Source organism: Durio zibethinus, chromosome 21 (assembly GCF_047325235.1).
Source record: "Durio zibethinus cultivar Kanyao isolate XHJ-2024 chromosome 21, ASM4732523v1, whole genome shotgun sequence".
NCBI lineage: Eukaryota > Viridiplantae > Streptophyta > Magnoliopsida > Malvales > Malvaceae > Durio > Durio zibethinus.
In genome coordinates this window covers 7,847,316-7,869,587 of record NC_143182.1, presented here as the reverse complement: position 1 = coordinate 7,869,587, position 22,272 = coordinate 7,847,316, and the positions used below count along the sequence as shown (strand labels likewise).

At 35.4% G+C, this 22,272-nt stretch overlaps 4 protein-coding genes across 5 annotated transcripts; 1 reads left to right on the top strand and 3 right to left on the bottom strand.

Annotated features, from left to right (window-relative positions):
• Positions 1 to 1,365: 1,365 nt before the first annotated feature.
• LOC111305345 (uncharacterized) lies at positions 1,366 to 5,726 on the top strand. Its single transcript, XM_089751138.1, has 2 exons — positions 1,366 to 4,970; positions 5,079 to 5,726. The coding sequence occupies exons 1-2, from the start codon at positions 2,282 to 2,284 to the stop codon at positions 5,480 to 5,482; spliced, it is 3,093 nt and encodes a 1,030-aa protein (XP_089607264.1). The 5' UTR covers positions 1,366 to 2,281; the 3' UTR covers positions 5,483 to 5,726.
• Positions 5,727 to 6,263: 537 nt separating this feature from the next.
• Positions 6,264 to 10,311, bottom strand: LOC111305348 (auxin-responsive protein IAA11-like). Of its 2 annotated transcripts, none has more exons than XR_016331762.1 (5): positions 9,437 to 10,128; positions 8,084 to 8,403; positions 7,483 to 7,622; positions 6,782 to 6,843; positions 6,264 to 6,696 (listed from the first exon to the last, which is right to left on the bottom strand). XR_016331762.1 is itself a non-coding variant. In XM_022902803.2 (5 exons), exons 1-5 carry the CDS (start codon positions 9,808 to 9,810, stop codon positions 6,668 to 6,670), a joined length of 921 nt encoding a protein of 306 aa, XP_022758538.2. In that variant the 5' UTR covers positions 9,811 to 10,311; the 3' UTR covers positions 6,264 to 6,667. The 2 variants fall into 2 exon arrangements, 1 of the variants encoding a protein (XP_022758538.2); XM_022902803.2 differs by having other exon boundaries at positions 7,487 to 7,622; positions 9,437 to 10,311.
• A 1,828-nt stretch (positions 10,312 to 12,139) lies between these two features.
• Positions 12,140 to 16,790, bottom strand: LOC111306451 (uncharacterized). The gene is made up of 4 exons (XM_089751139.1): positions 16,623 to 16,790; positions 14,954 to 15,088; positions 13,014 to 13,201; positions 12,140 to 12,626 (listed from the first exon to the last, which is right to left on the bottom strand). Exons 1-4 carry the CDS (start codon positions 16,679 to 16,681, stop codon positions 12,430 to 12,432), a joined length of 579 nt encoding a protein of 192 aa, XP_089607265.1. The 5' UTR covers positions 16,682 to 16,790; the 3' UTR covers positions 12,140 to 12,429.
• A 319-nt stretch (positions 16,791 to 17,109) lies between these two features.
• LOC111305347 (hypothetical protein At1g04090-like) lies at positions 17,110 to 21,437 on the bottom strand. Its single transcript, XM_022902801.2, has 2 exons — positions 20,983 to 21,437; positions 17,110 to 19,216 (listed from the first exon to the last, which is right to left on the bottom strand). The coding sequence occupies exons 1-2, from the start codon at positions 21,083 to 21,085 to the stop codon at positions 17,616 to 17,618; spliced, it is 1,704 nt and encodes a 567-aa protein (XP_022758536.2). The 5' UTR covers positions 21,086 to 21,437; the 3' UTR covers positions 17,110 to 17,615.
• Positions 21,438 to 22,272: the final 835 nt, after the last annotated feature.

Genomic DNA, 22,272 nt, shown 5'->3' with positions numbered 1-22,272 from the left:
TTCCACGTGAGTAGCACGTCAGCTTTCATTTCCTTCATGAATTCCCAAGTACCCTTTCCTCACAAACTTACATTTCATTCAACATCTTTGATCATTTATATTATATAGTGTAGAATAGTATTTATATAATTCATTCTCTCTATTCTCTCTCTAATTATAGGAAGGGAACTAAGGAAGGAAAGAAGTACTTGTTCTCCCCAGGAAGCTGCTGCAGCTGCCTGCTGGTTCACATGGCATCCATATCTGCTTTAACAATCTCTAATAGGAAATGCACCGTTTCACCTTTTATGAAAACCAAAAAAAAAAGAAATCAACCCACATGTTGGCATGTGGGGGATTAGTTTTTTTCTTTTTTTGATCGATTGTTTTAATGCTATTTATCTCAAGAAGAAATGGCGGTTGGTGGACTGAGAGTCCTCAGAACATGATCATGATGTGCATCACTTCTACCCATTTTCTTTTGCTTCCCCTTATTTTCTTTAATAACGCAACTGGGAGCTTCCTCTTTCTAAAAGGACAAATCTGTCCTCATGCATATTTCTCTCCAATAATCTCTTTTCATCATAAAATGAAAAAGAGATACTACTGCTGCTGCCTTTTATGGATGCAAAAGCATTTCCCATTACTCTTTAAAGTTTAATCTTCATCTGCTTAGGATACTCTATTAGGCAAAGCTTCTTTTTTAGTCTTCTTAAATCTATGATTTTTAGGTGCTTTAACACTTTAATTTGAGATGATGATCAAATGGCCAAATGTTGTTAGTTTTGATCATGGAAGGGTAAATTTGATTTTTCATTGCCATTGTCTAGAACAACACTTGGTGTTCAAAGAAGAAAGGATAACCAAAATGAGAAGAGAATAAAAATGCAAAAACAAAAAACTTGGCCATTTTAATTTTTGTCTTTCTTTTTCTGTTTAGTTATCCTATAACATGGAAAGATTCCTTCCTATTCAATCATAACGAACAACTAACCCACTCACATTGTTTAATTTATTAGGACATGATGGGGCTGATCTGTATGACTATTAAAAAAAAAAAAAACCCAAAAACAATTTGGATTTTTAGATCAAATGAAGTTTACCATTATTGATGTTTTTCCTTGGATTCAATCAGAGCTTAATCACACAAGAGTGAGGGTACTGTTTTTTTACTATTAAAATATTGAAGTACAAATTCCCACTATCATTTTGGTTTGATGCTGGGAAGAGTCACATGTACATCAATATTATGATTCCAAAATCCTTGTCATACTTAGAAGTTACCTTACCCATTCTTCACCCTCACCTGAAATGATTTGAGCGTATGCAGCTTTTCATTTACTTCTTTTTGCAGTTACCAAGGATTGTTTTTTATCTTTTAAAATAAGAGTTCATTACTCTGTCGATATATCACACGACTGTCTTACGGTAGAAAGAAGATTTCGTCAGAATACTTACTTAAATGTAATTGGTAAACACTTTTGGGTTCTTTGCAGAAGGAAATAGTATCCCAAATGCCCTCTGGAATGGTGCATAATCTACAGCCTAACAATATATTTTCCAAGATCTCAAATCTCAAACTGCTTGTTTATTTGGGTCTAGCCTATACTAATAGTGGTGTTTGATTCTTAGAAAAATTTTTGATGGTTGAGATAGAGAATTTGACCTTGACACCTCCTATTGATTGGAGAAGTGTGATTACCAATTCGGTTATGTTTGGAACAAACAAGTTGTATTGGCATATGGTATGGGATTTTAGCAGAGTTTTGCTACAAAGCATAGAGATAGAATTCTATTCCTGTTTTATTATATTTTTTTTTCTACTGCAAAGACAATTGTGCAGAGAGAAATGCGGTTTTTCCAAGAATGCATTGAAAACATGCTGTCTTAACAGTTGAATCGTGTACTCAGCTGTAATTTTCTTGACATATAAGAATATGACATGAAATATCAATCATTACTTGCCTAAGTTGACTATCAAATAGAAGAAAGAAACACATTCTTTCCCCATGTTTAATGTTGGAGAAACTTCCAATAAGTCCAAAAGCTTCCCCGTCACTACTTGTTGATTAACAGCTGTTGCAAAACCCAAGATCTCACGAGTTCCCCAAAAATTAAACTAATCAACATTTCTTTAATATTTATATTCCAAAACTTATACATCAAGCCAGTCTTCTTTCCCATCACTTCTCATCAAAGTTCAAAACAAATAAACAAGTTTGCTCCATACTAACCAGCCCACTTTGCCCAACTTCTCCCGGCTAGTAGTTCCTGAATGTGAACATGATCTACTAAGAAATTGATGGCAGTTAAGAAGAAAAATATGCAGTTGGAAATCCATTTCTTGTTGTTCTTCTGCTACTGCTTTGGTTCTTGTTCTTTTGGTCTTGCTGCAAAGGTGGCTGAAACAACCAAGTTGAATGAGGAAGCATCGGCTTTACTATCGATAAAGGCTAGTCTTATTGATCCATTTAATAGCCTTCACGATTGGAAATTGCCAGACAATGTGGACCTGAAGTATTCAGCTCACTGTAACTGGACTGGAGTATGGTGCAATTCTGATGGGGCAGTTGAAAAGCTTGATCTCTCGAATATGAATCTCAGTGGGCGAGTTTCAGATGATATCCAACGGCTGAAAAGCCTTAGTTCTCTCAACTTGTGCTGCAATGAACTGTCATCAACTTTACCAAAAACCGTATCCAATCTCACATTACTCAACAGCATTGATGTGAGCCAAAATTTATTCACTGGCAGCTTTCCTGTGGGTTTTGGAAGGGCTTCAGGACTAACTTTGCTGAATGCTTCCAGCAATAATTTCTCAGGAGTTCTCCCAAAGGATCTTGGCAATGCAACTTCATTGGATACTCTAGACCTAAGAGGAAGTTTCTTCCAGGGTTCAGTTCCAAAGTCTTTCAAGAACTTGCAGAAGTTGAAATTTCTTGGCCTTTCTGGAAATAATCTCACTGGCCAGATACCAGGAGAGCTCGGGCAGCTTTCATCACTGGAGACTATAATTCTGGGGTACAATGAATTTGAAGGTGGAATACCGGTTGAGTTTGGGAACCTCTCTAGTCTAAAGTACCTTGATTTGGCAGTTGGCAATCTTAGTGGAGAGATTCCAGCTGAACTAGGGAGGCTCAAGCTACTAGAAACAGTTTTCTTGTACAAGAACAGCTTTGAAGGCAAGATTCCATCATCAATTGGCAACATCACTTCCTTGCAGTTGCTGGATTTGTCTGATAATAATTTATCTGGAGAAATTCTTGCTGAGATCTCCGAGCTTAAGAACTTACAACTCTTGAACTTAATGTGCAATCGGTTATCAGGCTTAGTTCCCGTTGGGCTTGGAGGTTTGACACAATTGCAAGTGCTTGAGTTGTGGAACAATTCCTTGTCAGGATCACTTCCAATTGATCTTGGCAAGAATTCAGCATTGCAGTGGTTGGACATATCGTCCAATTCGTTCTCTGGTGAAATCCCAGGAACCTTGTGCAATGGAGGCAATCTTACCAAGCTCATTCTATTCAACAATGCTTTCTCAGGTCCAGTGCCAGTCAGCTTATCAAATTGTCCATCACTTGTTCGTGTTAGAGTGCAGAATAATCTTCTATCCGGGACAATTCCAGTTGGACTTGGCAAACTTGGGAGGCTTCAGAGGTTAGAATTGGCTAAAAACAGTCTCACTGGGAAAATCCCGGATGATATTGCTTCTTCTACATCACTTTCTTTCATTGATCTTTCTAGTAATGACCTTCGATCTTCTCTCCCTTCTACCATTCTTTCAATCCCAAGTCTGCAAACATTTATTGCCTCAAACAATAACTTGGGTGGTGAAATCCCAGATCAGTTTCAAGATTGTCCTTCACTTTCTGTGCTTGATCTGTCAACAAACCATTTTACAGGAAGTATTCCAGCTAGCATTGCTTCCTGTGAGAAATTAGTTACTTTGAATCTGAGGAATAACCAATTGACTGGAGATATTCCGAAATCAATTGCTATGATGCCCACTTTGGCTGTTGTTGATTTATCGAACAACTCTTTAACAGGTGGGATACCTGATAATTTTGGAACTTCACCAGCTTTAGAAATGCTCAATGTTTCATATAACAAACTAGAGGGTCCAGTTCCAGCAAATGGTGTGCTAAGAACAATCAATCCAGAGGACCTTATGGGCAATGCTGGTCTCTGTGGTGGTGTTCTCCCTCCATGTAACCAATATTCACCAACTTCATCAGGGCAGAGAAGCTTGCGAGCAAAGCATATTGTTGCTGGCTGGCTCATTGGGATTTCATCAATTTTAGCAGCTGGAATCTTACTTATCGGGGGGCTATTGCTATATAAAAAGTGGTATTCAAATGGTGGTTGCTTCGAAGAAAGGTTTGAAGAAGGCAATGGAGAATGGCCATGGAGATTAATAGCATTCCAAAGACTTGGTTTCACAGCTGCTGACATCCTAGCCTGTATTAAAGAGTCAAACGTGATCGGAATGGGAGCCACTGGGGTTGTATACAAGGCTGAGATTCCACAGTCAAATGCAATCGTGGCAGTTAAAAAGTTGTGGAGATCAGGAACTGATATTGAAACAGGAACCAGTGGGGATTTTGTTGGAGAGGTGAATCTCCTTGGGAAGCTAAGGCATCGAAATATAGTTCGGTTATTAGGATTTCTTCATAATGATACTAGCATGATGATAGTATATGAGTTTATGCAAAATGGTAGCTTAGGAGAAGCCTTAAATGGCAAACAAGCAGGTAGGTTGTTGGTAGATTGGGTTTCCAGGTATAACATAGCACTTGGAGTTGCACAAGGGCTTGCTTATCTCCACCATGATTGTCATCCACCTGTTATACATCGAGACATCAAGTCAAATAACATACTGCTTGATGCGAATCTTGAGGCAAGAATTGCTGATTTTGGTTTGGCAAGGATGATGGTCAGAAAGAACGAAACAGTCTCAATGGTAGCAGGGTCTTACGGGTACATAGCTCCTGGTAAGTTACCAATTAACATCTCACTTCGATGGATTCGATTCTCTGTTTATATGATAATCCTAATTTATTTATTGTGGCTCATGTTATTTCTTAATGACCCTGTGACAGAGTATGGTTACACCTTGAAGGTTGATGAAAAGATCGACATTTACAGCTTTGGAGTGGTTTTACTGGAACTTCTAACCGGAAAGCGGCCTTTAGATCCCCAGTTTGGAGAATCTGTAGACATTGTTGAATGGATTAGGAGAAAGGTTGGAGACAACAAAGCTTTAGAAGAGGCATTGGATCCCAATTTAGGAAACTGCAAGCATATTCGAGAAGAGATGCTCTTAGTTGTCAGGATAGCACTTCTTTGCACTGCCAAGCTCCCCAAGGACAGACCATCCATGAGGGATGTGATTACGATGCTTGGTGAGGCAAAGCCTCGGAGGAAAAGCAGTAGCAACGACGGAAATGCATCAATCAAAGAGAAGCCAGTCTTTAGCACATCACCTGTAAATGGCCTCATGTAGGAGCAGAATCACGCTCCGTTTCTGCCCCCCCACCCCTCTTTTTTTGGGCAAAACTATATTCTTCTTTGTATGTAGCATTTAGTTGTTAATGCTTGTCCAGGTATATCAAGCTGGCTTTCTCCTTAAAATAAAGTTTCATTTTCGTGCAGGAGTCATGCAAGAAGATAATTCCATTGTACCTGAAATTGTTAATTCTCATTGCCAATGTATTTGTTATAGTACAGATCTACAGATCAATTCTTGGAAAATCTATCTTCTTTTGCTATTAGAAATTATACTTCAGCCAAACATGTTCTGAAATTGGTAACTTACCTATAGTTCTATAGTTCTAAAGTACTTTGGATTATTTGTCTCATTAAAGGGTGAAAATTGGAAATGATAAAGTTTTATTATTGTCCTAGAGACTAATTTTTAGGGGAAATTCTGCCCAGAACTTTAGAAGTTATTAAGGAAGAGCAAGTCATCTCTACTGAGTTTCAACTTTCCTGCTGCAAGCATACTTATAACAAGTTATGATAATACAATGACCAATCCTGGTAAAGAATAAACTTGTTCAGCAGAGTAATTAAGCTTTATCTTTAAAAACTATTCAGAAATCACTTCACATAGATGAGCTATCATGCCATAGAAACCCTTATGTAAGATACAAAAGAGGACTTCCCTGATGAGCAGAGTTCTCAATCATGCTCCAAATTAGCATAGTTCTTATGGTATAAAATGGATGAACTTTCAGTTTTGGAAAAAGAAGAATATGCTAACAGAAAACAAAAAAGGGCAGAAATTAAAGGAAAAAACAACAAACTTGCCATTGATAAGGAAAAACAATCTCATTCTGAGGTCCCAAAAATTATTAAAAAAAAAAAAAAACAGTGAAATGGCTCTGTTATTTACTGCAACAAAAAAAATAACAGTTAGTGGATACTTTTGTATATATTACAACTAAGATATTTGTGCCTTTCAAAAATTATGGTGACCATTCCTCAAGACTGTAATTGAGATTGAAGAAAACATGTAAACAAAATAATATAGCAACTGGAAACAAACGGAGAGCCACAGAGGTTCAAACTTTACTGAGTCAAAATGCTTTAATTATTCTGTATTTCTTTTTGCTTTGTGTGTTACTAGCTGCCCTATTCATCTTATGGCAGGTGAGAGAATAATATTCTAGATGGACTTGCTTCTTTGTCACTGGTTCCTTTCTTGTAATCTTGGAGCTGTAAATTACGAATTGAAGTAACCTTAGATATGAATGGGAAAGCAACGTAAACAAAGATCATAGGAGAATATGAATCTGCGTACCCAATCCAGTAGCCTCAGTTGTCCTCATGATTCTAAGCCTCTTCACTGAACTAAGGAACATCCTGAATAAAACCAGAGAATATTCACAATGAGATTTAAGAGAAACCAACTTTCAATTCATAATACATCTTCTGTACATCTAGTTCTTTACTACTCCGCAAATCAGTTTAGCTTTAGCCTCTTCATGTTCACTTTATTGTTGTGAATTTCAAAGTCAATCCCCTTCCCTTTATATTTATAACAGACACATACACATAGATCAAGTTGTCAATAGATAGCAATATATTATGGTGTCCCTAACTGAAGCTCTCCCTTACAAACCAGGCAAGATGACCAGCAAGATATATTCATCAATTCTTCAGGGGCACTAGAAGAAAGGAATACACATGAAGATTTTAAGCTTCTCCTTTAACTCTCCCCAGCTTCTATTATGAACTAATTGACAGTTTTTGTGCAAAAACTTCATTAATAATAGCAACATACATCTTATAAATGCAACTACATATAAGGCTATTACGAGAACGTGCACTTTGATAGTTCATAAAAAATTATATACATATATACACAGTCAAACTCCGGGAGGATATGCATTTTGGGTTTCGGTCCAGGAAATAAAAACAGAAGTTCATTTTAAAAATGTCATGTGAGTGAGGCCATAGAAAAAATTAAAACATAAAGTGAGAGGTATAATTGAATTATACATACTCCCAAGGAACATCTCCAACAAGCATCCAGTCACCCTCCTTGTCCTCATAAGTAAGCACAAAATCAGATGATCCATCCAGCAGTTTTGAAGGTCTTATTGGTTCGTTCATCATACCATGCTCCAGCACCCTTGATCCTAATCACGAAAATCATGACAACATTCATAAAAAAGAAGCTTCACTGATCTTCTAATAGAAAAACGTCTTTTTCCTTGTTTGAATTAGGACATTCTTTGCAGTGGAATCAAAGGCTTTCAATCTCAGCATCTTGTATAATTCCTTTAGGTTTAACATTTCTTTACTTAAAGATGTCTAAATGTTTCCAGTCTAACATTCTCTATTTTTACACAATGCTTGAAAAAAAATAAATAAATAAAAGGCAATGCTTGTCAAATTTGCTTGGCATGACAACTCATGTCCACATTCTGGTTTCCGTATACAGTGAAAGACTTAAAGCATACACAATAATTTTGTTAAAATTCCATATACCAGTTAAGAATAGGCCATCATATAGCTCGTGACATCCCTGTGACCAATACTTAAATGGGCACTTAACTCATCTTTTGAAACTTGAAACAAAACAAATTAAGAAACTAACCTACTGGATTGACATTTGGGGTGTTTCTGAGAAACATATCTTCTAAAGTTTTTGCCAACTTTTCATAGGATTCATGGGCATTTAGATCAACCTTCCTTCCAATTAGAATTCCATCCATCTTCACCTTCACATACAGAGATTTTCTGATCTTAGCATTACCACCATTCATGTAGCTGCCAATGGCACTCCTCTCAATCATAGAGGTCTCATTTTTATGGTTCTCCATTGTTGAGTTAAATCCTTCAGTGGCCAGTGCTTTTGGTTGGTTTACCATACTATTCATTCTATGAGTTCCTATAGGAGGCCACCCCACCACTTGACTGTTTCGAAAATCAAGGAAAATAAGAGATGTTAACAGGGGGAAAAATCAGCAAAGAAAAGAGGTTCACAAGCTACCAATAAGCAAATTAACACCCAACAACCACAACCAATTAGTACCATAACAGAAAGAAATGTTATCAGCCACTCATAAAGTACCAAAAAGGTTACACCAAAAGAATAATTGTACACATTAAAACTGTCTTGGTTGCATGGATTGTGCCTCGACTCAGATGGAGCCTATTTAATAAGGCACCACCCATAAAGGTTTCCACATAAACTGGTGAATTATTAGTTCCTGGTATCGTGTCACCTTGGCCTAATAACTTCCAACATTTTGGTTGGGAAAGTTTCCAGCATAAGACTTGGTTCAAGAACTCTGAAATTTGGTCAGTTATATAATACAGGGACAATCACCTATATTCTGTTCTGTCTAGTTAGCAGAACGACAGAGAGAGATAACCAATCATCTGAGCCAAAGCTAATTATTAATATTAACAAGCAAACAGGAACATATATTGAATTGGAATTGGAGATCAGGACTGCCTGATCTAAAGGCGTTTATATCTTGAAAATAAGCAGGCACCAACTAGACCCATCTTAACGAGACTGGAAGCATCCTAAATCCATACCCAATCCTCAACAACCTAACAATAAAGTTGTCTCCCTTGCCAACCCCTTTCTGAATGAATAATCATTCAGGAAGATCTATGCAATTGCAGTTTATCTGACAATATAAATACTTTGCTTCCTATAATGTTTTCTTTCGTGTCTAATTAGAGGATTCTAGTTTTCTTTTCTTCTTAATTATCTTTCTCCTGATCTTGTATTTATAGTACCAAAGTTCTGTAATTGATGAGACACATATCTTATGAAGGTAACTAAGTGTTATAACAGAATTAGAGAAAGCAGATAAATTCAGAAAAATACCAACTAAGTCCAAGAACATAAGCATATTCAGGACACGAAATTTATGCAAGGGACATGATAACGTAATTAAATGGAATCAGAAATCAGGCTGAAACTAGAGCATACCTAGAGCCATTAGCAGCAGCCACAGAATCAGCAGTCCTCTTGGTCCCAGCTGTGACATTAGCTCTACTTAAAGAAGATGAAGAAGATGATGATGAAGATGATGGAGGAGGATATGAAGAAGCTGCAGCAGAAACCACAGAAGGGAAATTCTTAGCAGTCAAAATCCTAATATATTGACCACCCCTTGAAACTTGATGCGTCTTAAAACCACCACAACCACCACCAAGGCTCAAGCCAAGACCCAACTCCAACTCAGACTCATCTGGACACGAAGAATCCTCTGAGGACATCACCATGTTATCCTCCCTTGACACTGTAGACATTGAACCACTTTCAGAACTACCACCACCAACAATAACAACAACTCCTGGCATTGAAAATTAAGACCTCCTTGATTCAACCAAAGTTTCAAACTTTATAACTAGAATAGAAGAGAAGATGTTTATTACAAGTGAAGTTTATAACTTTGCAGGCAGAGAGAAATGGGTAAAAAGCAAAGAAAGAAAGGGAACAAAGACGAAGATTTTGAGAAGGTGTTAAGCGAAAATTCGGTGGGCATAGGAAACTGGGAAAGAAAGGAAATTTTAAAACATTAATAATAATAAACACTACTAGAAAAGAAGGAGAAAATTGAAGGTTGGGTTGGGAAGGATGATGGGAATGGTGGTGGTCGTGCTGGTGTTTGTAGTGATGACTTGGGCCCCTACCTTGTCGGGTTTTATGCCCCTCCATCAATGTTTTTACTTTTCTTTCTAAAATCTAAACCTTCTTTCTTTAGTTTTTTTTTTTTTTCACTTTTCACTTTTGATTTGTGCCCTTTTCCTCTGCTTTGCTTTCCTCGCTTTCTAGACCTTGTTTTTACATTATTTTTCTTCTCTCTTTATATATATATATATATATATATATATATATCTTCAATTACCGGCAAGCGAAAACAAAAAAAGAAAGACATGATTTGGATTTCTTTATAGGAATTTATCTCCTAAAAGAATTTCCTTTACCAAAGAAAAAATACAACACACATGAAAACAAAATGCTAATAAATGATTCTACCCATGTTGGTTTGTTATTTTTGTGATGATCTTATTGGGAAATGGGAGTCTGTCCATGCTGTCTGTATACAAATAAATGTTTGGATAAGTTTGGCAAAATGCCAAAACTAACTAATTAAAAAATTTATCATCTTTCCTTTTCCCTCTTCTAATTTGAACTAAAAGTTTTTTCTTCTTTAAAAACTTCAGAAAAATGGTCAGAAATTGACCTTGCTTACCCTAAAATGGCCGTAGAACATAATAGCTAAACATTATCACCCAACAATTTCACAGGAATTTTGGCTATTTGAGTCAAATTACCTAAACTATTAAAACATCTATTCCACTTTATAAAAATTACAACAAATATGGCATTTATTTTCATGTAAAATAAGAAAAAAAATATAGCATTTTGAGTAACAGGTGAATATTTAAGTGAATAAATATATTTTCTGTTGAAAGAATTGGGCTTGCTTAATTTTTTTCTTCATAAAAAAATAAATTAATATTTTATGATTAATAAAATAAAAATTTAGATATTAAAAAAAAAAAACTTTACATATTATTATTTTATTATAAAAAAAAAATTACCTGAGCCCAATTGACCCAAGATCTTCTTCTCTGTATAGCGAGAAATGAGGAGAAATTGTAGAGAAGAGTCCATGGATGGGCATCAAGAAGATGGGCCCATTTCCGTCAAGCATCCAACGACAACCCGACAAGAGTGGGCCCAAACATAACAAGGCTCGACACGTAGGAGTCAGGGACCCACCTCAAAAACCTGAAAACCCAAACTCAAAGCAAAGCACACGGCACACGGATTTTGAATGTAACGAAATCAAGAAAATGGAAAACATTGACAGCTCAACAAGACAGAGACATTATTAACATGGAGACCACATCGACCGTTGGTTCCCATTTTGCTTTTTTTTTTTTATAAACGTGGTTTCAGTTCCGATTAATTGAAAGTTTTCAGGTCCGACATAAAAGAAAAATCAAACGCACAATTGGAAACACAGTTGCTTTTCTTTACTCTTTCGTTTGATTTGAGGGATCGAGACATTAGTTTCTGTCTGATTTCGACGGCTTACGGTTCTGTCTTCGGGCCAGGAGACCGACAGAGTCCAAGTCTTGAATATAATTTTTAGTTTCCACGGTTGAAGTGTGGGATGGGACCCAAGGAGGAGAGCGTTAAGGCTTGATTAGATACAACTGAATCATTACGTGTTTCCACGCCTATCTGATAGTTGGCTGACACGTGAGTGCTTTAACTTCTGATTGTGACACCTGTTTTCTCAATTTTCTCCCATCCATCCAATGGGGTTGGTATTTGTGGCCATCACACTTAATTAGCTGTTGGATGAAGGCAGTTTTCTGCCATCATGAAAATGATGTCAATTTCTGAAAGGTCTTAAATGGTTCGGTTATGTTCACAATAGGTTTTCATGGTTGATAAATTTAAGAAAAAAAAAATAGTACCGTATAACATAATAAAAAAAATTAAATAGATAATACAATAAAAAATAGTATGATTTAAAATTATAATAAAATCTATACATAAATTTAATAAAAACAAAAAATATATATTATGTTTGATATATATTACATGTGTCATTTCGATACATATTTTATATGTATTTAATAAGAAATAAATAAATACGGATAAATAGCCTGAAACTTGATCAACCAAACCAGTATAAAAAATGTTTGATTCCTCACAAAGAATGTTATTTGGATTCTAGCCGCCTACAAATGGCAATATATATGGTATTTACCATATTTTAAGCTACAAAAGAAAGAAAAATTTTCCCAAAATTGGTCTTTTCAGGGACACATCAGATTTGGAGGTGTGTCTTGCTTATTTCATAATAAATACTAAAATGAGAATTGGATCGGAACTCCAAAGGAAAGAAAAAAATTCACTTTCCTTCCTAAAGATTGTCGTTTCTTCTCTAAAAATTGTCATTTCTTCTCTTGATTCTCAGCTTGCTGAGGCCTGCATTCAGTGCATGCCATGCAAGCTGGAGGAGGGGGCACGTTTTCTAGGAGACTGATTCGCAATGCTCGCCGCTTATCTTCGTTCCCAGGAACATGTAGAAGGGCCTCCATGATTAGGATTTCCCAGTTTCGAGGAAGGAGATATGAATACCAATCATCATCTATAAAAGAAACCCATTTCAGAATGGCATCAGGTTGAAACAGAAATACAACAACTTATTAATGATTTGGAATAAGTCGGTTTAACACTGACAATTGCTCAATGAATGATTTGGAATAAGACAGAATGACAAATGACAATTGCTCAAAAAAATACAAACCGCTAATAAAGCACTTTCCAGATGGAAGCTATTTACAAAAAAGGCTTAGCTCTAACAATTGAGTAATGAAAATTAGAGATTTGCATGACAACCGATAAATGATACATCAAAGGTAGAGTGATTTTTGAGATTATGCTTTTGGGCATGTAATTAATGAGTGGGATCTGAGAGCTTCAACAAGAAAAAAGACAGAAGATGTAAACAAGAACTTAAGCAGATGTTACTAACCTCCATTACGAACTGCCTTCACTTGTAATACTCCATCTCCTTGAGGTCCAGACACGGGAAATGTGCAAGATACAGAACGCCTCTTGTGAGCAACAGCAAGAGAAGCATTGTACCATGGTCCCTGCTTAACCGGTCCCCCAATAGCATCTATAATTGCTTGATTCTTACCGGCTTTCTCCATGGCCTTGCTGAAAAATTGTTAGGCCACTTATAAGGATATTGTATATCATTGCAAATGGAAAGTGGAGAATGAGATGAAAATCTAACATTAGTCATCGATGTATAAAACATGAAAACTTAGAGGTTGCTAAAAAAAAGACGAAGAGGTGCCATACTTGAGAAAAGGACTTTTATTTACTACTAAAAGAAAATGGAATACAGTTGCTATTTCCATTAGAAACTAGAAATAATATGACGGTAAAATCTATCCCTTTGCCCAATTTCAGTGAAACAATATTTTATGCCTACAAACCTATGTTGCAGGGGTTCAAGTACAACACTGTGCATAAGGAGATGGTATAACAATAACGCAAGTCATAATACTATTAAATTCAAATATTCCACAGATGCTATGTTCTGCAAAATAAAGTAATATAATTATGTGCAGGTATCTCTATCCCTAAATTCAAGACATACAAAGCATTCAAGCACTGACAAATTAAGTGTATACTTTCTAAGTTCTAAAAGATATCCAAGGTACTCTTCATTTTGCAGGTGGACCATTGACACTTCCGGTCATATTATAAATTCTGTGTGACAAGAAGCAAATGAATTTCCTTTCTTCTGTTTGTTGATCCAGAAGAGAATCGAAAGTTAGCATGTTGAACACACATAGTCCAATCCTACGCTGTAAGTGCATTAGACATTTCTAATCCTCAATGCATTTTGAAATAAATAAAACCATTATTATACATCTCATGTTGTTTAACTTAATTCCAGTAACAAATTGGACTCAGAAATTTGGCGATTTTCATTATCACGCAGCTGTAATATGCTAGTCTCAAGAAAAAAATTCTGTTTGAACCTAATACAAGTCTATTGCTGCAACTCAAGGTTCACAACCAATGTTTGGTATGGGAGCTCAGAATCTAAATGAGAAGACAATTGAAAGAAAACTTGAAAGAAATCTTAAGATATATCTCAATTCATATCAACTAATATTCTGCCACAAATGACTCCACAGGGTATTATGTTATCCAAGGTTCACAAACTATCTTCAGGGTGGGAGTTGAGAACCTAAATCAGAAGATAATTGAAAGAAAACTTATGATATGCCTCCATCTATATCAACCGATTCTCTGCTACAAATGACTCAACAGAGTATCATGTTATCCAAAACAACACTATATTTTAGAACTTCGTACGAAAAAAGGTTCAGTAAAACCAAGTCAGCAATAGTGAAAAAATAACAAGGCATAACAAGAATTACAGAAGTTGTATAAGGCTAAGTGTTGCTGTAACAGCAATCACTGTAAACAATGATTTTTACAACCATGCTGTCCTAAGTATTTAACAATGAATTAATGTAAATGAATAGCTAGAGAAAGTGTGTAGCCCGTAGGGCCAGTATATTCATAACTACACAAATACACACACACCAGCCACCAGCACAAATCATGTGAGTTACGACCCAGTTTTACAGTTTTCACAACAGAAATCGTATCAAGGGAGAAAACAAAAGGCAAAATGGAAAAACAAATGCAGTAACATCTCATTATAGCCCCTAAAAGCTAACTGATAGTTTTCGCAAGGATCAACTAACTTACTAAGCTATATGATTAAAACTACCACAAATACAGTAAGCACTAACCGAGAAAACATGGTAAAATAACATTGTTTCATGCCCGGCCAAATTCAATAATCTCATTTTGCAACTATGGAAAAGCAAAGTCCTTATATTAATAAAACTCAATAGCAGTTCCAGATGCAATGAAACATACCTGGTACAACTATGGTAGATAGCAAAGTCATCAACAGCACTCAAGGCAACACCACCCGTTACAGTGATCAAGACAAAAGACACTGCTTTATGAGCAAATGACTTGCTTTTTTCTTCATTCACAGAATTTCCAGTGCTGCACAATACAATCAAATAAGTAAAAAAATGATCAAGTTTAACTTATCTTTTGGAGAAGCCTAAATGCACAACAATAAAAATTACGGGTACTGGAAAAAAATTGTTTAGACAAAAAACCAAATTGACAACTCAAAAGGAGCTATCTGAACATTGAGTTTCTAATTCTCTGTCTGGGATTTGAGACTGAGCCTAAAAAGCAACTTGGGCAAGCTTTTCAATTTTTCATGGCTAAAATGCTCAATTAAGAATCTAACGTTTGGATTTTTTTAATTAAAGATATCAACTTTAATTTAATCAATGTTTGGATCTAACGTTTGGATGTTTTCTCAATTAAGGATATCAACTTCAATTCTCTGTCTGGGATTTGACACTGAGCCTAAAGAGCAACTTGGGCAAGCTTTTCAATTTTTCATGGCTAAAAGTTTCTTTGAGGTTTTGACCTTTAAGAAAAAGTTGGCTTGAGTAATTTAGGTTGGTGTTTTTTTGTGGATTGTGGTTTGATAAAACTGAGTTTTCAAGGTTCGATAAAAACTGGGTTTTCATGGTTTGATAAAACTGAGGTTTCATTTTAAGTTTAGAAAAAATCTGTTGTGAGGCCTGGTATATTGCCATAAACACGGGGTTTTTGAGTTTTCAATTTTGATTTAGGGTTAACGGATTTGTTTTCAGGATTTTGGAGTATTATGTTAGGAGTTTTTTTTAGCTTTTTTCAATTTAATTTTTTAAGAGTTCAAGTATTAAGATTAAAAAAACTTAAAACCCAGTTATGAATTCATTTAAAATATTCTTTTTTTACTATTTCAATTACCAATTTTAAAATTTATAGCGCTGGTGAAAAAAATTGAAGAAAAATACAATTTAATCTTATTTTCCTACCTATACTATTTCAACGCGCGTGACTTACACTTCCGTAACTGAATCCTTATTTGAACCAATCCGAAAACATTTAGTTTTACATTGATCCAAATAAAAGTTGACATCCTTAATTGAGAAAACACCTACCCTAACTGAATCCTTATTTGAATCAATCCGAATACGATTAGTCTTACATCTTCATATTAAAGTTGATATCCTTAATTGAGAAAACGCCTAAATGTTATATCCTTAATTGAGCATTTAGCCATTTTTCATCAACAAACCAAAGTGTCTTACATTGATCCAAATTAAAGTTGACATCCTTAATTGAGAAAACACCTACCATAACTGAATCCTTATTTGAATCAATCCGAAAACGATTAGTCTTACAACTTCATATTAAAGTTGATATCCTTAATTGAGAAAACGCCTAAATGTTATATCCTTAATTGAGCATTTAGTCATTTTTCATCAACAAACCAAAGTGTAAATAAATCGAAGTCCTACGATTTTTCCCGTTGTGGGTACTAACTCACTTTCAATATCTCACGAAAATCAGATGAATATTTATGGGAACTTAACATCAATGGCTAATTCAATCCCAAAAAACGAAATGCTAAAACATGAACTCAAGCAAGAAAGAAAAGTGAGTGAAAGAGCGGAGGCAAAAAGTGTACCTGGAAACCTTTGAAGATGGAGAACTCTTGAAGAAAGAAACCAACCTTCTCGCTAACATATCCTTCCTTGTTTTCAAAGCTTTCGTTCGTTTCTTCTTCTCTTTTCGGGGTGTGACGGCATGAAATGTACACTACTGTCGCTTGGAGTAAACTTGGACTTTTGCTTGACTTGCTTGGAACTAAGAAAAGGCTTGGGCTTCCAACTCATCTGTTTTTCTAAATGGGCTAATGGAACAAGATGAGTTGAAGGCCCAATTATTATTTTTGACTAAATTTTTAAGGGTTTTTTTTTTTTTTTAGTTTCCACTCAAAGTCTCATTTATAAAGGGGTAAAAAGTAAGATTTTATTTTTATTAATAATAACATTTACTATTCTAATTTCAGTAATTTGTCAATTTAGTAGTTTAGGGATGTTTTAAGGTTGTAGCTATTCCAACATAGGCATCCCCACTGTGAACAGATATGAGATAACAAAAATAACTTCTGCTGCAGTGTAAAAAGACCAGTATTATTAACACGTGATTGAGAAAATCACTTGCGTCAATGGCAGCAATCCTGTAGAATTTTGAGTCTATACATACAGACACACATTCTTTTCTTAGGCATAGTTTAGCTGTCGTACAACAGTTGGCAATAGATTTGCTTTTCCAGTTTCGACACACCTTAAAGGCAGAATAGTATGTGACATTCTGATCATTCTGCTCCTATATGATTTGAACGAGATCTCCATAACTCCAACACATGTTCATTATACTCAAATAAGGAAATCCGCAGCAACCTGCAGCCTCCATCTCTCTTTCTTCCATCTGGGTTACTGGCATTCGAAGAGAATTCCTAGACTATCATCACAAATATTTATGTAAGAATGACGAGTATACAAAATCATAATACCTGCTATCAACTTATAATTCACTATTTGTTGCTGAATGAACACAACGACAGCAGATGAGCAACACAACAACATTCCATCGTGATTGGAAGGCTACCATAAAACTAGCCTCTTTCATCGCGTACCCAATTGTTCTTCTCCTTAGGCCCGGTAGGACCTTCCTCACCATACAGCTCAACTGGAAGCTTATAAAAAATGTTCTGCACTGAATATCGAAGCATCATAGGCAAAATGTTAATAAATTTATCCAACTCAGTTCTAGAATCATAGACAATAGTTGGACCCCATTTTCTCATAAACTGCAACCAGCCAGGCTCAGCAACAACCCCATCTCCGAGATACTCAGCTGCAACAAGTTCGTAATGAGTACTAGAATCTACATAAAAATTACTACTAGAAGCATCATTTCTGATTCCAATTCCTAGTTTCGCAGAACCCTGAATGTAAGTCCCAGGGTGAGGAAAGCTAGCATGTCCACTTTTTGATGAGTAAACAATAGCTTTATTCCCTTGTATGAAATCCAAATCATAAGCATTCACCCATACACCACCACTGTGCTGAGAGAAGTATATGCTCCAGAGCTCTCCAGTAAAGTTGCATATACGGAGAGTAAAATGCTCCCAATCACCTACATGCTGTCCAATCTTGCTAAGTGCAATATTCATATAACCAACTTTAAGAGTTGCAGGCCCATTAAAGGGGCAGAAAATCCACATAGCAATATCATTGAAAGTCCCACCAAGTGCTGGTTTCACGTGTACATAAAGCTTAGCACTTCCGATATTTCCTAGTTTGATACTATTTCTTCGATCACCAGTTGGCAAGTCTATCCAAAATTCCCCATCATTTCTTCCGCCACTTGGTAGATTTGAGCCATCAATATCAATGGGCTCACCCACCAAGTCCCCCTTTTTGAACAGGAGTGCTCCATTCTTGAAAAACCATGAAACAGAAGAAGGCAAGTACATCTCGTCAGGATGAAAGAAGACAGTAGGTCCATAGTAGTTTATTAGTGCATGAATCTGGTCACAGTTTGGCATTGCATGTAGTGTAGGATCTAAATTCTTCAAGCATGCAATAGGCAGTTCTTGTCCAGGCGTCCAACAGCTATTGCAAGAAAAAGTCCCAACAGAAACACCTTTCCCCAGCATCCCTCGATGACAAGGTCTTGTGCTCCAAACCTGAAATGGAAATTCTGAAAATCTAGTACCTACATTAAGTATTACTTGATAATTTTCACATCCATCTGTCAAGTCAGCTCGAACACATCTCACTTTATCTAATTTGGGTTTTTTAGGAGAGTGAGTGACCAAATAACCCATGGACTTATAACCCTTGGGGGCCTGAGGCAACCAGAAGAAACCACACCCTTCAGGAGATTCCTCATTCCTATCATTTGAACACCAAACTAAAGTATAATCGAGAGGCTCTCTAAGGGCTGGTGAGGCAACATGAATAGAGAAATGAGCAGCTTCAGATTCAGAAGGTATTTCCCGCACAACAAGAACAAAACCTCTGAAAGGCTGGTCATTAGATTGACAATAGTGCCCAAGTTTATAAAATCCATCCGGTATTCCAACTGGCTTATAAAAAGTGACACCTTTTTTCTCATCCTGTAAGTTGGTGCTCCAGATGAACTTAAATCTTGAGATTTTAACGACTTCAAGTTCTCCAAGATTTATTTTTCCAGAAGCAAATCCTTGACCTGAAAATGGAGGCAGGCAATTAAGAAATTTACATGATAACACAAGACTGAAACACATCACCCCAAGTGAACTTTTGACTTGAATAGCAAAAGCCATCTCACATGTTATTTTATCAGCCTCTACTCTGGACCGTGCAGCATTTATACATCAAGTCAACACTGAAGTTTCAATAGTGGACACCACAAATATATGTAGATGACATGGAAAAGAAAGAGAGTTAAGAATGATGAAATAAAGAAATGCTGCTCAAACGTAAGAGGAAAGTTCAAAAATAATTATGGAAAAACAAGTTTATGTATCATATTTGTTTACTTTGAAAGTAATAGAAAAAAGAGAAGCCACTAGAGTAACAATAACACAGTGACAAATAATCTTTTAAAAAGAACATGAAGAAGCTCATGAATCTGGATTGCAAAAGCCAATGATATTTCATGAGCACACACAATTCATTCAAGCTTACCCTATTAAAATTTAAAAAAAAAAAAAAAGAAGCAACAAATAAAGACAAGAATAACAAATGAAACAGATCTAGGAAAGTAGGAAATTAGATTTGCTATTGTCATGAAAGAATAATCAGAGTACACTACTGGTCCTGTCAGCAGAAGCAACAAAGATTTAATTGCCACAAACACATTTGTTTCCAGCACCAAATTATCAAACATTTTATTACTTCTTGGACAACTGTATTACCATAATAGACAAATTTCCTACACCACAGGTTTTATCTCTGGGTTGTTTCTGTCACTATCACTGCTTACTTTATCTGCAGCAATTCTAAAGAGACTAGGGATCATTTATGCTTTTCCTGCCCTTGCCCAAAAGACGTATAATTAGGACTATTTCAGCATCTCAGATACAAAGATTGGTAGGGGGTTGGGATGCAGAGTTCTGCGGGGTAAAACTCTTTCAAAAGGAAGATCTTTCAAAGCAGTGGTGCTCAAGATTTCTTGGTCTCGAAACTTATATCATTTGAAAGGAGAACTGAAGAAGCATAAGAAAATATGCCTGTATGGCAAGACCAAAACTCCACATTAAGATTCAACTGTCTTTCATTCCATCACTGATACCATTAGAGCAAAAGTCAATTCCCTTTGAAATGTAGCCTATAAACAGACTCCTTTGGTAGAGCTTGATCCTAAATGAAGATGCCTTAGCGTGCCTTCTTTTTTTTTTTTTTTGAGAAGTTTCTCTATGTCATTTGTTTAGGCATTTCAATCTTGTTCTTAAAAGTAATATTCTAGTTTCTGTTCCTATTTTTGCCGCTCCTTTTACGTACTACAGCAAAGTTTCTCCGGCATTCTTTTAAATGAATCAAATCATTCAAACATTTAAAAATAAAAAAAGAAAAAACTTGTAATTGATCGCCACCGAATTATGCATATTCATTCTATAAGGGAAAACATATTCCCAACTTTATAGCTCCCAACTGATCAAGTAATGCCATCTACTCACATAAATTGGCAACTTTTCCAAAATAAGTATAAGGGCCTTGCTGCATGTCAAGGTTTCTTTTTCTTTTTTAAATTTAATAATTTCTTCATTCTGATAATAGGTAAAATATCAGCGCATGAATCACCCATCAATCGGAACAAAAAAAAAAAATTGCAGTCAACCGAAAGGACAAACTTGAGCCCAGAAATCCCATCAACCAAAAAGAAAAAAAAAAAAGATGCAAACCAATTAACAGAAAACACGAAACGAAGAAAACGCAAAATTTTTAAAATGCAATCTTTTTTGTTGTTTTTGGAAATCAAAATTGCAGTACCTTGAGGCAGTTGAGGAAGCGGGGCTGGAAGCGAGAAGGTTTCAGGCTCTGAAGGTGCCAAAAGGTCCCTCTTTTTCCAGTAGAAACATTGGCATCCAAACATTTCCCTTCTGATCTCAACAACCTATGCATCAAACAGAAAAATTTGATGATAATACGCTGTTGCTGCTGCTAATGATGATGATCTCCAACTCGTGGGCATTATTTGATATTCACAATTTCTTCAAGCAGAAGCATCGAATGTCAAATGTCGTGGTTCCCTTTTTTATGGTTTACGACGCAATCCATTTTTTTGCATTATTTTGGAAAATAAAATAATTAGAATTTGAACATGTGTCCGACTCTGTTCGATTCAAACAGAAAATCTGTCTCTTCAAAGTCTTAAAGCTCTGACCTCTCTAGACTCAGCCCATTATTCCTTTTTATTTGAAGTTTAATTGAAAAACATGACTTAAGATTTGTACTTTATTCTTGCAAAAAATAACAAAAAAAAAATGATGAGTAATTTGATGTATTTATTTTTTATATGATGAAAACAAATTTTTTTATATATAAAATATCATATTTTTTAAAAAAATTATAATTTAAAAATAAAATAATAAAATTTTAAATTTATTAATTATCATTCAAATTAAATTTTTTTTACTATCAAACAGTTATTTAAGTACTATGAATTAATATATATAAATTAAATATGATAATAAAATTAGATCGAATCGAAATATATTTATTTAAAATTTAATTTAATTTTTTTTAATTTTGATTTATTTCGAATCCAAATCAACTTTAAAAAAAAAATTTATGAAATTAAATCAAATCAAAATTTGACGAGTTCGGATATATTTGTCAGCTCAAACAAAATCTATACTAGGTAGCCGAAGAATAAATTGATTCAAGTTCAAGGCAAGCCCAACCCACGGATGAGAGCTGAGACACCGCGGGTCCTGCTTAACCAACGTTCGTTGAATGATGTATTCTTTTCCTCTACAGCAATGAAGCCTCCTTGGGTCCTCTATTATTTTTGGCGAATTTAAAAAAGTTGACAAGCCAAATTTTCTTGTCCAGAAAGAAATTACTACTATTAGAGTTCTTTGATCATCACTAGTTTAACGTAAGATATTGTCAAAGGTTTTGTCATCACCAGTTATATTTTTGTTTTGTGAACAATTCTTTTACTCATTTTAAATGTATAATTAAGACCCCAAACCTACCATTTAAAACAAAAATTAATGAAAAATTATTGGCTTTGAGAGGATACATTTAGTATAGATACTTTCGTGACAAAATGAA

What these genes read in the sequence shown, in the direction of transcription:
- LOC111305345 (XM_089751138.1), top strand. Translation starts at nt 2,282, where the DNA reads ATGGCAGTTAAGAAGAAAAATATGCAGTTGGAAATCCATTTCTTGTTG. An exon ending in TTACGGGTACATAGCTCCTG is followed by an intron (nt 4,971 to 5,078) that starts GTAAGTTACCAA and finishes ACCCTGTGACAG; the next exon opens with AGTATGGTTACACCTTGAAG.
- LOC111305348 (XM_022902803.2), bottom strand. Translation starts at nt 9,810, where the DNA reads ATGCCAGGAGTTGTTGTTATTGTTGGTGGTGGTAGTTCTGAAAGTGGT. An exon ending in GCTGCTGCTAATGGCTCTAG is followed by an intron (nt 8,404 to 9,436) that starts GTATGCTCTAGT and finishes TTTTCGAAACAG; the next exon opens with TCAAGTGGTGGGGTGGCCTC. An exon ending in GTTGGAGATGTTCCTTGGGA is followed by an intron (nt 6,844 to 7,486) that starts GTATGTATAATT and finishes GGTTTTATTCAG; the next exon opens with GATGTTCCTTAGTTCAGTGA.
- LOC111305347 (XM_022902801.2), bottom strand. Translation starts at nt 21,085, where the DNA reads ATGTTTGGATGCCAATGTTTCTACTGGAAAAAGAGGGACCTTTTGGCA. An exon ending in GCTTCCTCAACTGCCTCAAG is followed by an intron (nt 19,217 to 20,982) that starts GTACTGCAATTT and finishes CTCCATTTTCAG; the next exon opens with GTCAAGGATTTGCTTCTGGA.
- LOC111306451 (XM_089751139.1), bottom strand. Translation starts at nt 16,681, where the DNA reads ATGTTAGCGAGAAGGTTGGTTTCTTTCTTCAAGAGTTCTCCATCTTCA. An exon ending in CCATCTTCAAAGGTTTCCAG is followed by an intron (nt 15,089 to 16,622) that starts GTACACTTTTTG and finishes TGTATTGTGCAG; the next exon opens with CACTGGAAATTCTGTGAATG. An exon ending in GAAGGCAGTTCGTAATGGAG is followed by an intron (nt 12,627 to 13,013) that starts GTTAGTAACATC and finishes TTTCTTTTATAG; the next exon opens with ATGATGATTGGTATTCATAT.